This window comes from Pristiophorus japonicus, chromosome 1 (assembly GCF_044704955.1).
Source record: "Pristiophorus japonicus isolate sPriJap1 chromosome 1, sPriJap1.hap1, whole genome shotgun sequence".
NCBI lineage: Eukaryota > Metazoa > Chordata > Chondrichthyes > Pristiophoridae > Pristiophorus > Pristiophorus japonicus.
In genome coordinates this window covers 396143469-396160181 of record NC_091977.1, presented here as the reverse complement: position 1 = coordinate 396160181, position 16713 = coordinate 396143469, and the positions used below count along the sequence as shown (strand labels likewise).

The 16713-nt window shown below is 44.1% G+C and overlaps 1 protein-coding gene across 1 annotated transcript in view; it reads left to right on the top strand.

The window, feature by feature from the left end:
• The window catches only part of prex2 (phosphatidylinositol-3,4,5-trisphosphate-dependent Rac exchange factor 2), a 910511-nt gene that overhangs the window by 212238 nt on the left and 681560 nt on the right, over positions 1–16713 (top strand). Inside the window, exons 8-9 of the mRNA XM_070891336.1 lie at positions 6198–6310; positions 14007–14156. Coding sequence (XP_070747437.1) covers positions 6198–6310; positions 14007–14156 — 263 coding nt within the window. The remainder of the gene's footprint in view (positions 1–6197; positions 6311–14006; positions 14157–16713) is intronic.

The window sequence follows — 16713 nt, the reverse complement described above, 5'->3', positions numbered from 1 at the left end:
TATATTCAAAAAGGAGTTAGATGTAGTCCTTACTACTAGGGGGATCAAGGGGTATGGCGAGAAAGCAGGAATAGGGTACTGAAATTGCATGTTCAGCCATGAACTCACTGAATGGCGGTGCAGGCTCGAAGGGCCGAATGGCCTACTCATGCACCTATTTTCTATGTTTCTATGTTTCTGGAGGTGGAAATAGGCGGTCTGAGTGATGATGCAGTTATGTGGTCAGAAACTCATTTCAGGGTCAAATAGGACACCAAGGTTGCGAAGTTTAGTTCAGCCTCAGACAGTTGACAGGGAGAGGGATGGAGTCATTGGCCAGGGAACAGAGTTTGTGGTGGGGTCTGAAGACAATGGCTTTGGTCCTCCCAATATTTATTTGGAGGATATCTGAATGCACGCAACATTCGTAACAAAATAGATGAGTTGACGGTGCAAATAGAAATAAATGAGTATGATCTGATAGTCATTACAGAGACATGGTTGCAAGGTGACCAAGGCTGGGAACTAAATATTCAGGGTTTTTTTTGCCAATTTGGAAAGATAGGTAGAAAGGAAAAGGAGGTGGCGTAGCTCTGTTAATAAAGGATGAGATCAGTGCAGTAGTGAGAAATGATATTGTCTCAGAAGATCAAGATGTAGAGTCAGTTTGGGTGGAGATAGGAAATAATAAGGGAAATAAGTCACTGGTGTGGGTTGCCTATTGGCCCCCTAACAGTAGCTACACTGTGGGATAGAGTATAAATCAAGAAATAATGGAGGCTTTTAAGAAACATACGGCAATAATCATGGGTGATTTTAATCTTCATGTAGATTGGACAAATCAAATTGGCAAAGTTATCCTTGAGGAAGAGTTCATAGTGTATTCAGGATGGTTTCTTGGAACAATACGTTTTGGAAGCAACCAGGGAGCAGACTATTTTAGATATGGTAATGGAGTACAAAAGCAGGGAGGTCCTGCTGCAACTGTATAGGGTATTGGTGAGGCCGCACCTGGAGTACTGCGTGCAGTTTTGGTCACCTTACTTAAGGAAGGATATACTAGCTTTGGAGGGGGTACAGAGACGATTCACTCGGCTGATTCCGGAGATGAGGGGATTACCTTATGATGATATTGAGTAGACTGGGTCTTTACTTGCTGGAGTTCAGAAGGATGAGGGGTGATCTTATAGAAACATTTAAAATAATGAAAGGGATAGACAAGATAGAGGCAGATTGGTTGTTTCCACTGGTCGGGGAGACTAGAACTAGGGGGCACAGCCTCAAAATACGGGGGAGCCAATTTAAAACCGAGTTGAGAAGGAATTTCTTCTCCCAGAGGGTTGTGAATCTGTGGAATTCTCTGCCCAAGGAAGCAGTTGAGGCTAGCTCATTGAATGTATTCAAATCACAGATAGATAGATTTTTAACCAATAAGGGAATTAAGGGTTACGGGGAGCGGGCGGGTAAGTGGAGCTGAGTCCACGGCCAGATCAGCCATGATCTTGTTGAAGGGTGGAGCAGGCTCGAGGGGTGAGATGGCCTACTCCTGTTCCTAATTCTTATGTTCTTATGTATAATGAGATAGGATTAATGAATTATCTCAGTGAGTGATCATAGCATGTTGGAATTTCAAATTCAGTTTGAGGGTGAGAAACTTGGGTCTCAAACTAGTGTCCTGAATAAAGGCAATTACAAAGATATGAAGACAGAGTTGGCTAAAGTGGACTGGGAAAATAGATTAAAGGGTAAAATGGTAGATAAGCAGTGATAGACATTTAAGGAGATATTTCATAACTTTCAGCAAAGATATATTCCAGTGAGAAAGAAAGACTCTAAGAGGATGAACCATCCGTGGCTAACTAAGGAAGTTAAGGATGGTATCAAATTGAAAACAAAGGCATACAATGTTTCGAAGATTAGTGGTTGGCCAGAGGATTGGGAAATTGTTAGAAACCTGCAAAGAACGACTAAAAAAATAATAGAGAGAAGATAGATTATGAGAGTAAACTAACATGAAATATAAGAACTTCTACAGGCATATAAAAAGGAAGAGGGTAGCGAAAGTAAACGTTGGCCCCTTAGAGGATGAGACTGGGGAATTAATAATGGGAAACAGGGAAATGGCAGAGACTTTGAAAAAATATTTTGTATCAGTCTTCACATTAGAAGACACTAAAAGCATCCCAACAACAATAGATAATCAAGGGGTTTTAGGGAGGGGGGAACTTAAAACAGTCACTATTACTAGAGAAAAAGTACTCGACAAACTAATGGGACTAAAGGTGGCAAGTCTCCTAGAACTGATGGCCTGTATCCTAGGGTCTTAAAAATAGTGGCTTTCGAGATAATGAAGGCATTGGTTGCAATCTACCAAAATTCTGGTTCTGGAGAGGTCCCAGCGAATTGGAAAACCGTAAATGCAATGCCCCTATTCAAGAAAGGAGGTCAACAGAAAGCAGGAAACTATAGACCAGTTAGCCTAATATATGTCACTGGGAAAATTCTGGAGTCCATTATTAAGGAAGTAGTAGCAGGAAATTTATAAAATCAAAATACAGTCAAGCAGAGTCAGCATGGTTTTATGAAAGGGAAATCATGTTTGACACATTTTCTGGAATTCTTTGAGGATGTAATGAGTAGTGTGGATAAAGGAGAACCAGTAGATGTAGTGTATTTGGATTTCCAGCAGACATTTGATGAGGTGCCACATAAAATGTTACTGCACAAGAGCTCACGGGGTTGTGGGTAATATATTAGCATGGATAGAGGATTGGCTAACTGTCAGATAACAGAGTCGGGATAAATGTGTCATTTTCAGGTTGGCAAACTGTAACTAGTGGGGTGCCACAGGGATCAGTGCTGGGGCCTCAACTACTTACAATCTATATTAATGACTTGGATGAAGGGACTGAATGTATTGTAGCCAAATTTGCTGATGATAAAGATAGGTGGGAAAGCAAGTTGTGAAGAGGACACAGAGAATCTGCAAAGAGATATAGAAAGGTTACGTGAGTGGGCAAAAATTTGGAAGATGGAGAATAAATTAAGAAAGTGCGGTTATCCACTTTTGTAGTGAGAATAAAAAGGCAAGTTATGATTTAAATGGAGAGAGACTACAAAATGCTGCGGTCCAGAGGGATCCGGGGGTCCTTGTACATAAAACACTAAAAGTTAGCATGCAGGTACTGCAAGTAATTAGGAACGCAAATGGAATGTTAGCCTTTATTGTAAGAGGGATGGGGTATAAAAGTAGGGAAGTCTTGCTATAACTGTACCACACCAGTTGGTGAGACCACAGCTGGAATACTGTGTACAGTTTTGGTCTCCTTATTTAAGTTGCATTGGAGGCTGTTCAGAGAAGGTTCACTAAGTTGATTCCTGAGATGAAGGAGTTGTCTTATGAAGAAAGGTTGAGCAGGTTGGGCGTATACTCATTGAAGTTTAGAAGAATGAAGTTTGGAAAGTTCTGTTTGGGAGTAAAGGTATCCTCTTCGAAACAGAAAACCAGTGGTTAACTTTGATTTGTAAATATGGAAAAATAAGTCCATATCTTTTGTTGTGTATAACCATTCAAGTTATGTGTTATGTATTTAACCCTTTGTAACTTGCATTAAACCTGACCACCAGAGGGCCCACCTGTTGGAGTCCCAAGGGATCCCAGCATCCCTTGGGAGCGCAGTATAGAAGCAGGCCGCCCACGAGGTACCTGCATTCTCGAACCTTAATAAAGGAGCTAAGGTCACATTTGCTCATTACATACAGTACTCAGTCTCACCATTTATTATGAGTACAACAATTGGCAATGAGGTAACGAACAACCGCGCAAAAATGAAAAGAACAGTCGGCATCCTGGAGAAGTTCTCAGAAGGGGATGATTGGGAGGCCTTCGTGGAGAGACTTGACCAATACTTTGTGGCCAACGAGCTGGAAGGGGATGAGAACGGCACCAAACAAAAGGAGATTCTCCTAACTGTCTGTGGGGCAACAACCTATGGCCTCATGAACAATCTCCTGGCCCAGGCAAAACCAACAGAGAAATCCTACGAAGAATTTTGTACGCTGGTCCAGGAGCACCTAAATCCTAAGGAAAGCATTTTGATGGCGAGATATCGGTTCTACACGTGTCAACGATTGGAGAGCCAGGAAGTGACGAACTATGTCGCCGAACTAAGGCGCCTAGCAGGACATTGTGAGTTTGAGGAATTCCTAGAACAAATGCCAAGAGACTTTTTTGTACTGGGCATCGGACATGAGACAATGCTTTGCAAACTGTTGACTGTAGAAACTCCGAATCTGAGTAAAGCCATAACGATAGCCCAGGTATTTATGTCCACCAGTGACAACACCAAACAGATTGAGCAGACAAAGAAGGTTCGGCCAGTACTGTGCATAAAGTAACGTCGGTTTTGAGCAGAAATGTACACGGCAGAATGTACACACTGGCTGTTGTGGCCTGACCTCAATTGACCCAGAGTCTGCCATCATTTGTTAATGCGAGGCAGTTAACACCCTGTTGGCGCTGCAGAGGTGATCACGGCCCCAACCCACATGGGGCAGATGGGTCGTTAAAATGGAGGTCGCACCACATTCTTGACGAGTTTCTGGCCCCGCCATTTTAACCAGGCAGTGTTCCAACAGTGGGGCAGGGGCCTACTTAACATGATGAAGTTGTGGCCCAATCATGTCATTGGTGCTCTGTTGTCAATTTACCTCTGGAAATTGGAAGTCCTTCATGGCCCCAAGACCACCTGGGGGGTGCAGCATAGTAGCCAGTAGAAACCATGGTAAGTTTTTAAAACATTTCTGTGAGGTTTCCTTGTGGTCTAGGAGCAGCAGGAGTGCGCCTCCAGTCTCCGCAAAGAATCCTTGGACTTCCCCAGCCCTTGCTTTCCTTCTCCTTCTCAGCATCGACACTGCTTCCCCGCAAGCATTAACCCCATGCCGGGGATTGTTCCCTTGGATCCCAGTGACGTCCAGCTTCTGCCTACTGATCTTGAGGCCATTCCCGCCGGCTTCGGGTGGGAGACAGTTTAGTGCTATCTAAATGAGGACTGAGAGTTAAAATTGCCTGGGCCTAGAGCTTTGGGGGAGTGGATGGCTTGTGGCCCACTTCAGCCCTCATACCTCTGATTCCAACCCTAGATAACTGTCAAGGTTTTTGCAGTTGGTGCTAAATTTCCAAGTCCAATTTCCATTTTTGTTAAGTTTTGTATCATTCTTTTTGTCTTGACTGCAATTGTGCATGTGTAATACACGGTCATTTACTGATTTTGAATTTATTTAAGCTTAAGATTTGTTTTACATTATCTTCATTGTCCATCAATTTATTGCTCATCCACAATTAAAGACGTGACCTGCTGACTAAAATGTATCGAATTTACCATATTTGATGTGAGCCCGATTCTGAACAGTTGTAAACTGGAAAGAGCAGAACATAAATGTAAAATTCAGTTTATGAAACTTTGATATATTTCAAGCTGGCCAGTTTAAGTTCCCCATCTCTGACTTCCCCATCCTTTCTTCCAATCTAAATCAGCTTGCTGTTTACTTCCGTACTTCTTTATTATAACTGCAGCAAGACAAGCCTTAGAGACAATTTTGTAAATGTCCAGCTAAATCTTTGATCCTTTTGGTAGCCATTGTGAAATCAGGTTGGGAAATTGGAGAAGAAAACTTCTTGCTGCTTTCCTACGTATGTAAGTGTCTCTCCCTGTGTCAAGTAGATGGTGGTGGGGGTGGGGGCTGTGAGTAGTGCTCTTCTATTATAATAACTTCAGCCTCAGCAAAACCTTTTACTGTCCCAGTGTGGGATTTCCATTTCACATATTAGCCACCCAGTGTTAAAGTGAAATTGCAAAACTATTGCTGATTAATGAGCAATTTTGTGGTTTACTCCTGGCGACTGGGAATTAGTGAGTTTGCTAAACCAAATTCACTTAGGATCTGTAATAACCATCAGACAAAGTCGATTTCCATTAGTGAAAGAACACTGTACTAAACTCATAACACTCTCCAATAACATCAGTTCAGATTAAATACTGTTCCTATATATAAAGGAATTCTTATATTAAATAATAAATGAAGGTGGTGTACTCATAGCTCAGAATTAAATTAAGACTCCAGAAACTTCATAATATGATTGGAATACACTCAGTGAAAATGCAATAATCTAGGTTTCTGACCTAAATGAATAAAGGGTGCTGTCATTAAATTTTCAGACGATTAAAGAACACCGCACACCCTAAGAAAGTGGCTGATGGACACCGATACCTTTTTCGTGGCAGAATAAATACAGAGGTCATGGAAGTGGAAAATGTGGATGATGGAACAGGTATTCATTTTTTTGAATTGACAAAACTGGTGTTAAAGTTCTTCCTGATTTTGTTATTTATGTGACAGATTCAAAATGACCCGAAGTACAAAGTGGATGGTCTGGATTTTCGGCTAATTTGCATGTTGTTTAGCACCCCGGTGGGGTGTTAAATGCTGTTTTTGGGTGTGATGCCGGGCATCCAGGATTTAGCGCCCAGCCGGAAGATTTGGCTATTGGTAAAAACTTACCGCCCGGCCCTTCGTTTTCAGCGTGATTATGATGTCAATCGTCGTGCAATGCTGCGTTAGTAGCCCGGATGGAACTTTCAGCCTTAACACCTTGCTTAACGCCTGCCCCAGGAAACACCTGAAAAAAAGTCAGTCCCAGGGTGCAGCAGGCACTATTGGCAACATATTTAAGCGGAGGCTGGAGGATCTTATATCGCAGTTGTCAGTGACTGCTACGGTTGTGCATAGAACGCTGCATGAGGGTTGTAAACGGCACTTTTATGTGCCATGACACTTTACTTACAAGGTTAGTGAGCGATTTCAATGGGGGCAATACTCGTTCACTAGCGTATCATGCTGGTTGCTATTGGCAGGAGGCTTCAAACTGGAAGAAGGGTTCTTGGCCATTTTGGGCCACAGAATCGAAGAGGTCGCAGACATATGTGGAGGAAGTCTTACCCACCACGGATTTACAGGGAACATCGCTCATCTCTGAGGTGCACTGCGTTAGAAGGCTGCGCTCTAAAAGAAGTGCTGACCTACAGTCTACCAGCGCCAACAGGACTGCGCTGTCTGTTGAGGTGAAGGTGACTGTGGCAATGGTCTTCTATGCCTCCGGCTCCTTCCAGGCAGCAGCAGGGGACATATGCATCATCTCTCAGTACGCTGCACATTGCTACATTCACCAAGGTACAAGGGCACTTAGTGTACACGCAGAATGGACTTCATAATGTTCCCAATGAGCAGTGACAGCCAGAATGAGAGGGCTCTCGGGTTTGGATGATTTGCAGGCATCCCCAATGTTCAAGGTGCCATTGACTGCACACACATCGCCTTGCGAGCACCATTACACAATGCAGAGGTCTTCAGAAACCGAAAGGGACACCACGCCCTAAACGTACAGCTGGTCTGCGATCACATGCAGCACATCCTCACAGTGAATGCCCGCTATCCAAAGAGCACACACAATGCTTTCACCTTGCATGAGAGCAGTGTCTCACAAATGGTTCAGCAACAAAGACAATAACAAGGCTGGCTGATCAGGGACAAGGGATATGGTCTGGCCACCTGGCTCATGATCTCTCTCCAGAACCCCACCACAGAAGCCGAGCAGTGCGACGATGACAGCCATGCAGTCACTCGCAACATCATCGAACAAACAATTGGCGTGCTCAAGCAGCACTTCCGATGCCTGGACCGCTCTGGAGACAGCTTTCAATACTCCCCTCAACAGGTCTCCAAATTGCTACATACTGCAGAATTTAGCCATCATGAGAGGCCAGGCTTTGCCAGTGGGGATTGCAGGACCACCTCAGGAGGAGGAGGAGGGGGATGAGGAAGAGGAGCCAGGCGAGGAACCCATTGCGATGCCATCAGAACCACAGGGGAGGCAGCGTGGAGATGTGGCCACAGCAAGAGCCTTGCGTCGGCAGCTCATCATTGACTGATTTGCTTGAATGGGGAAGATGGGATGGCAGCATTGATTCGCTACTCTATGCCACCGTGCCTGCTCATCTACACTGAATTCTGCAATACGATACAAGACACCAATGACAAAGGTCCAACAAACATTTTTATAAACATGAATAATTAACAATGTTCCCCCCCAAAAGCCCAAAAACGATACAATGGTTAAAGTAAATGTAAATAAACACTAATCTGTGTCCTCCAGTCAACAAAACATAAACAAAGATGAAACTGCCTCCTGCAGTCAACAAAACGTTAATAAACAGTAAAGTGCTTCCTGCAGCATGACAATTCAAGATGAGTCAATTGTTATCACATAACTATTTACAAACTTGTGCCAGCCCTTCATGACTCTTAGTCAAAATTGTCCCTTCCCGTTCCCTTCAACCCCCTCCCATGCCTACTGCTCCTCCTCAATGAGGCTTCAATGCCTACAGCAAGGCAGCTAGAAGGCTGCTGTCTTGGGGGGCCAGACAATGCAGACGGTCTCTGAGGAGGCCCTGGACCAGTTCTTGGCCTGGAAGGACCGGCGGCGGACTGCTGCACCTCCTCATCGGCGGGCGCAGTCACTGATGGATGGGGTGTCAACCGTGTATGGTACATGGTTGTCGAGTCAGTGGTAGGAGCCAGAATGCTGTCATCCTGAGGAAGGATAGCACCTTCCATTTCCTAGGAGCCACTGACTCTCTGACGGGGCTGGGCCTCAGCATTTGGAACACGATGTCTCCCGACAACTTGTTGGTCTGCTTCGGCACTGTCCCTCCCCTGTTGGACAGTGGGGAACACAGAGACCGCATCACATCACCAAGCTGAATTGTAGTTTGTGCCTGAGGTTGCGATGTGATCAAGGGCATGCGTCACACACTCTGGAATGCCACTGTCGCTGCTCGAGGCCACCAGCCTGTGTGTGAGCAATGAGGCCTTGCTGGACTCACGACTTGCAACGACAACCTGTGACGCTGTCTCCAACAGTCGCAGTTTGCTTGCCAGTACTCTCTGGGATCGGTCCTAATGCATTCATAAGCTCACGGTGCATTCCTGTGTTTTCCCTGGACATTTCCACCAAGTCCAGTTCCATGTCTACCTGTCATTGAGCAGACCGACTTTGCCGACTCTCCCTCTGAAGAGCTAGCCTGCGTGATTCCCCTCTCGAACTGCGCTGTTGTAGGCGACTGGGGCCAGGAGCCTTCGACTCTTCAAATCCCAGGAAATTGGCATCGTCCCCAGATATAGTGAGGCCAGATGGTGCAACTGGTGGGTTCTGAGGCTCAGGCAGAACACTCTCTTCTCTTCCCTCATCATCTTCCCCCATGGCCAGATGTTGGATGTTGTGCTAGTGGCTGGTCATCTGCAAGCAGAAAACAACAGACGTGTGGTTAGCAGCAGGGGAGAGGCCAGCGTGATAGGAGGAAGGTGGCATTGCACATGTTGATTTGAAGGCCCGCTGCCACTTCATTATATGTCTCAATGCAGTCTCTTCAGTCGCTCTATCCATTTGCATACCCTCAGTACTGAAGGAGGCTCAACATTGCCCCCGGCAACTGCCTGAGCTGGTACACTTATGAGGGCTGACGCCCGTTCCTCGACATCATTGAGTGCCAATAATTGTGGCAATGCTTCGACTGCAAAGAGAAAAATAGGAAGAGTTTAAAAAGGGTTTCTCTGCTATTATGGCACAGTGCAATAGGTGATACTTTGTGAATGTTCTAGTGGCTTCCGTTCAATCTGTTTGGATGTTGCATGTGCTTCATGAGGAATTGTTAAGAGGTTAGCGGGATGTAACATGGGGGCTGTAGGTGATCTTTCTGAAAAGGCATAGCAGCCGTGGGAGTGTATTGTGAAGAAGGATGTAAATGATTGCGTTTATGTGCATGGATCATTAGAAGCCAATGGGTGTAGAAGTAAGCCTTCATCTTTCTTATGTATTGTGAAATCCACCCCACAGACTGTTGAGAGCGACCACATGCATGAAAAACTTCACATAGTGTGCGAGATTCATATTAGAAGTCATGGAGGCATACATAAATGCAAATGGTACTCACCCTGACGAACCTGGTAAGGTCGTTGAACTTTTTTGGACACTGTGTGGCAGTTCTGGGCATAGTGTCTGCAGCAGACACTTCCTGTGCAAGGTCCCTCCACAGTCTCTTAAAAACAGGTGGGAGTGCACTGGCTCCCCCAGCAAGATGGAGTGAGGACCACCTCCTCTCGACTGCATTGACTAAGGCCTTACTCGCCTCATTGCTGAAGCGCCTGGCATGCTGCCTTCCCTCCTGATCCTCCATCTCTGCAGAAGTGACTGAAGTGGGATGGTTTATATGCGCATGCACGCAGGAAACTGCTGCGCCCTGCATTAGCGTTTGCGACCGGATGAGAAAAAAACTGTGCATGCGCAAAATGGCCACCTCCTTTAACGACACAAGTTTTGGCTTGGGCGCACAAAGTCCGGTGGCTGACTTAACACCAACGCTCCTCGAACTAACTTTTTCGCCGAAATTTCAGGGGCTAACTTTAACGCCCCGAAATCCAAAAAGCCCAAAATCCAGCTCTATGTCTGTTGTGAGAATATCAACTTAATCAAATAAAAGAATGTATTTCTGCTCAAGATAAATATATTCATTTCAAATGTTCATACAATAATGATTAATTGCTGATCAAACAGTTTCTATGGCACTGAGTATTTGGCAGGATTGAGCATCTGATAGGTACAAATAACCTGAAACATTGTTCAAGATTTTGTTTTGATCAATAGAAGGCCCTGTAGTTGTAATGTAAAATTCTACTTACTTGGAGAACACATGAGATAGGTCTTTAGGGAAATCATGGCAGACCACTGTCCTTACGAAGATAATGAGTCCTGTTAGGAAATACCTCTTGGCAGTAGCACGCATATCGAAGCAAGTCGCCACTCATGTCCATACCATTTCTGTGCCACCATTGAGACCCATAAGTAACTGGTGGTGACAGCTCTGCAAGGAAATGAGCACAGAGTGACTTAAACACCAGAAAATCCTGTCACCGATGAAGAAATATTCAGGTAAATTTTAATAATTAATGTTTCTGGTGCAGAGCAGGTATCAGGAACTTATCATAGAAGTTTACAGCATAGATGGAGACCATTTCGGTCCATCGTGTCTGTGCCGGCCAACAAAAGGCTATCCAGTCTAATCCCACTTTCCAGCTCTAGGTCCATAACCCTGAAGGTTACGGCCCTTCAAGTGCACATCCAAGTACTTTTTAAATGTGGTGTATCCCGGCAACTATGCTAGGATGAGCCACGCAAGAGATTTTTAGCCTCAAACTTTCTTACACTGACCCAGAGTTAGGTATTCATAAAACTCTCTGTTATAGGGGACCCCCAAAACATCAAGGCTCCCCAGTTTGTGAGTAAACATTATAGTTTGTAGTTATCAATATATAATTCCTCTAGTGACCTAATTGGATTGGAAAATTGCAAATATCACTCCTTGTTTTGAGAAGAATGGGAAAGAGAATCTATGTAACTACTGACTCGTCAGTCAAACACCAGCTGTGGGGAAGTTACTAGAAACTTTGCGACTGGACGCAACGGCGCTAACGACTCCCGCTAAATTTGGCGGGAGTTTAGTAGCGGCGCTATCCATTGCGCCCCGATCTCCTGCGCCCAGAGTGCGTGACGTCATTGCCATGCACAGCGCCCCATGAGCGCCCTGGACCCTAAATTGTGTATCACCCTCTGAAGCTGTGCCAGGCGACGACTGCTTCAGGTGGTGCGTATTGGGCAATTGGCCGCTAGCAGGGTGAAAGTTAAAGGGGAGGTGACTGGCTGCTCATCAAAAAAATGTTAGCTTTTTTTTTGCTCACCGTTGCGGCTTTGGACGCGGGGTTCATGCCGCGATGAGGGAGTGCAGCGAAGGTTCACCAGACTGATTCCCGGGATGGCGGGACTGACATATCAAGAAAGACTGGATCAACTGGGTTTGTATTCACTGGAGTTCAGAAGAATAAGAGGGGATCTCATAGAAATGTTTAAAATTCTGACGGGTTTAGACAGGTTAGATGCAGGAAGAATGTTCCCAATGTTGGGGAAGTCCAGAACCAGGGGTCACAGTCTAACGATAAGGGGTAAGCCATTTAGGACCGAGATGAGGAGAAACTTCTTCACCCAGAGAGTGGTGAACCTGTGGAATTCTCTACCACAGAAAGTTGTTGAGGCCAATTCACTAAATATATTCAAAAAGGAGTTAGATGTAGTCCTTACTAGTAGGGGGATCAAGGGGTATGGCAAGAAAGCAAGAATGGGGTACTGAAGTTGCATGTTCAGCCATGAACTCATTGAATGGCGGTGCAGGCTCGAAGGGCCGAATGGCCTACTCCTGCACCTATTTTCTATGTTTCTATGGGCCCAAGTTTCCACATGATTTGTGCCTGATTTTTAGGAGCAACTGGTGGAGAATGGACTATCTTATAAATTGCAATTCTCCACATTTTTTTTTCTGCAGTTCTAGTCAGGTAGAACAGTTCTACTTTGGAACAGAATTTTTTCTTCAAAAGGGGGTGTGTCCGGCCACTGACGCCTGATTTGAAAGTTTCCACAGTGAAAACGTACTCCAAACTAAAGTAGAATGGAGCCAGTGAAGATTTTTGTAGAACTGAAAAAACCTGTTCTACACACTAAAAAAATCAGGCACAGGTTACAAATTAGGCGTCCAGAACGAGGTGGGGGGGGTGGAGGGGGGGGTGGAAGGGAACTCATTAAATTCTACAATAAATCCTTATTTATACTTCGACAAATATTATACAATTAAATCCAACCTGAATAAACATTTATAAGTCAAGAAAAGATTAAATAAACCATCTTCCTAGCTGTGTGAAAGTGCTTCAGCCAGGGAGAATTCTGCAGCCATTCGTGCCGGTGTCGGGTCTGGTCGGGGGCGGGGGGAGAGCAGGAGCTGGCCGTGGGAGGAGCCTTATTCACGCAGCCCCAGTGAGGCCATTCGGCCAGGGCTAGGGGCTGCGTGCTTCGGGCCCCTCCCACACAGTTCGGCGCCTGGAGCTACTGCACTTGCGTGCCCACTGTAGCGCGCATGTGCAGAGGTCCCGGCACTGTTTTTAGCGCAGGGACCTGGCTCCGCCCCCCCACGGCTCGTGCTGGCTGCGCCTACGGCCAGAGGACCTGCAGGTAGGTGGAGAATACCGAGGATTTTTTTAGGCGCGAAAAACGGGCGCCCAGCTCGGAGGGGCGCCCGTTTTTTTTCTTGTGGAAACTTGGGCCCCAAGTTTCTATGATCGTTCAGCCTGGCACCCCGCTGCCCGGTGGTCCAGGTAGGTGTGTTTAAAATCTGCAGAGTATGCAGCTTGGGCCCTTCCTTTAATTCAGGGAAGAGCCCCTCCTACGCGGCAATGCTACGCGGCCCAGTGCGTAGCGCTGCTGAACCGCTCGCCCCGCTGACGAAGCATCCGCCCCGCTACCGCCCCAGAAAGAAAATGGAGCGCGTGGAAAGCCTTGCACCTCGCGAGTGTTACATGGTACCGAATTTTTAGCCAATTTATATGGTGCCACAATTAATTTGATAATGTGCAATTGGTTTGACTTCTTGGACTGTGAATTAGTGACCTCAAATGATGAGAAAATGGATACATTACAGATACATTTTATTTTTTTCATGCTGATGTTGAACAGTATAATATCCTCCTAATGTATAGTAGGCAGAATAACCTCTGCTACTAATGGCTAGCTCAGGTTTGATGCTGATATTCATTGTGCTGGATTTATCCAAGTATGCATTCCAAACAAATGAATGAAGACCTTTCAATTCCTTTTTTAAAATTGGTCTTTTACAGTGTTAGTGAACTGAGTACTTCAGTGTCTCTTGCAGCTTTACAATAGTTTATGCCATACATTGTGGATGCTCAAAGAAGTAGGAGAAATGCCATCACATTTTTTCAAAACATTTGTGATAACTTAAAAATATTCCCGTTGTTGTGTTTTTGAGTATAATGTTGTGCATGTGTATAATTAGCATTGTTCTTTCTTCCAGCGGATTATCACAGCAGTGGTCATACGGTGATCAATGGTTGGAAAATACACAATACTGCCAAAAATAAATGGTTTGTCTGCATGGCAAAGACACCAGAAGACAAACAGGAATGGTTAGAGGCCTTTCTAAAGGAGCGAGAACGAAGAAAGAGTAAGATGTAAATCTTTATACTTGTATGTGCATTTGTGAAATTAATTTACCATGAATAATCTCAGGAAAGATGAAACAAGCAAAAATGAATCTATATAATGCTGGTGCTGATCTCCAGTTGCAAAATGTTACAGTACATTTATTTATAGTATAGTGGCAGATAGATCTAATGGCTGGTATGCAATAAAGAAAGAAAGGAAGAAAGACTTGCATTTATATAGCGCCTTTCATGACCACCGGATGTTCCAAAGTGCTTTACAGCCATTGAAGTACTTTTTGAAGTGCATCACTGTTGTAATGTAGGAAATGCTGCAGCCAATTTGAGCACAGCAAGCTCCCACCAACAGCAATATGATAATGACCAGATAATCTGCTTTAATGATGTTGGTCAAGGGATAAATATTGGCCTGTACACCGGGGATAACTCCCCTGCTTTTCGAAATAGTGGCAAGGGATCTTTTACATCCACTTCAGAGGGCAGATGGGGCCTTGGTATAATGTCTCGTCTGAAAAACGGCACCTTGACAGTGCAGCACTCCCTGCACTATAGTGTCAGCTTAGATTTTTGCACTTCAGTCCTGGATTGGAACTTCAGTCCGCAACCTTCTGACTCAGAGGCGAGGATACTACCCACTGAGCCACCAGCTGACTCCTAAAAGCTACCACATGTGAAATAATTTATCGTACCAACATTATAGTTATGCAAACCTGGATTCTTCTACAATAAGTATTCAGGTCATTGAACATTATAACTTAAATACACTCACATTAGCTTTAATGGGGAAATTTTGGCCTAGAAATTGCGGTCGGAGGTTTCCTGCGGGCGGATGCCTCCGACCTGAAAAATTTCTACGAATCTACCTGGTGGTCCTGGAGGGGCGTGAGATTCCATTGGGGAGGCCTTCCCTTCCCGCGCTGCGAAGTGCGCTCCCGTCCTCCAGGTTCCCACGCAAAAGGTGCAGTCACGTGTGACTGCTCAACCAATTAGGTACTGTATTCCACAGCTTTCTCAGTAATAGCAATGAGGACTCTGTATCTACAAGTTCTCATTGCTATTAATGATTTAAAAAAAACATACTAAACACCATAATAAAAAATAAAAAAACACATGTCACATAATTAAAATTAATTGAAATGAAAGTTAATAAATGCCTTAGAAAAATATTTTTCTGAATTTTTTTAAAGTTTTGTAATTAGGATTAAAAATAAACTTACCTTCGTTGGCAGGGTTTTTAATAAAATGTGTTTTTAAAATTTAATTTAATTAGATTTTTGTATGTTTTAAAACGCCTATAAAAGTATAAAAGTAGGCTATGCGCCTGCTTTTATCAGGCGCAAGAGTTTTGAGGACATTTGCTGGGCAAGATATGGGTAAATCCCGCAATCTTTCCCTTACAAATGTCATCGCTCCCGATATGCGTTGGATCTGTCAAGCTCCAGCTTAACAGATCGGAAAAGCCGGTTTTCAGCGCATGCGCATTGTGTGCTGAAAACCGGCTTTTGTGATGCCTTCCCGGGCCCGTAGACACTCAGTATGGACCCAGGAATGTTGAGATTTCCAGGTTGTCATTGTGATTTCACAAATGCAGCCTATAGATTTTCTTTTAAAAGTGTGTTCCAGAGTTGGTATAATTTGTGACTTGAATATTTCTGCTAACACCAGCCAGATGGCACATTTCTTTTTTATATTAATGATAAAAGGCAAATATATGTAAGTTTAAAGATAGATTAAACTGTTCTTCTATACAGATCATCATTATCATTGGTCTGCCTCAGGCAGATTATAACTCGATTCTCCTTTCTCCAAGCTACACTGTCTTATGTTCCTCTCTTTAATTCTCCATAAGATCTCCCATTCTTCAGGTGGTCCAGAGGCATTTTATTTTTCTTTATTCCTTCCATTCATCCCTCTATCAATTTTTTCAACATCCCATCCCTTCTCAGTACATCCCCAATCCAATTAATTTGTCTTTTTCTGATGACATCAATCAAACTATGTTATTTTTGTATCATTGCCAACACTCCATTTGACTTTCTTATCTATCCACTTTACTTTCTCCATGCGGCTCCAAACCCACATCTCAAAGCTCTTTAAAAGCCCGGCCTCCTCTTTCCTCAGCATTCATGTTTCAGCACCATGGTCCATATCAAACTCTTCACTAATCTTTTGTTCATTTCTCTATTCAGTCATTCAGTCAATATCCTCTTCTTTATATTAAGTGTAACTTTTCCCAATGTAATCGTAGCCCTCAACTCGTTGGCTTACCTGCAATCTTCAGTCATTATACTTTCCAGAAATTTAAATTATCTGAGCTGATCTAACCATTACACATTTATTAAAATGCTCACTCTTTCACCAGCATTTCTAGAAACCTTCATAACTTTGGTCTTGCCCACATTGATCATCTTTCCATAATCCATTACTGCAGCATTCAGGTTATCTGCTGACCACTTTAGTCCATTCATGGTACTTACTACCAGGACATTATCATTAGCAAATCTGACAGCTTTCAGTAGTTAACCTCCAAGTTTCTCTCTTTCCTCTATCTGATTAAAC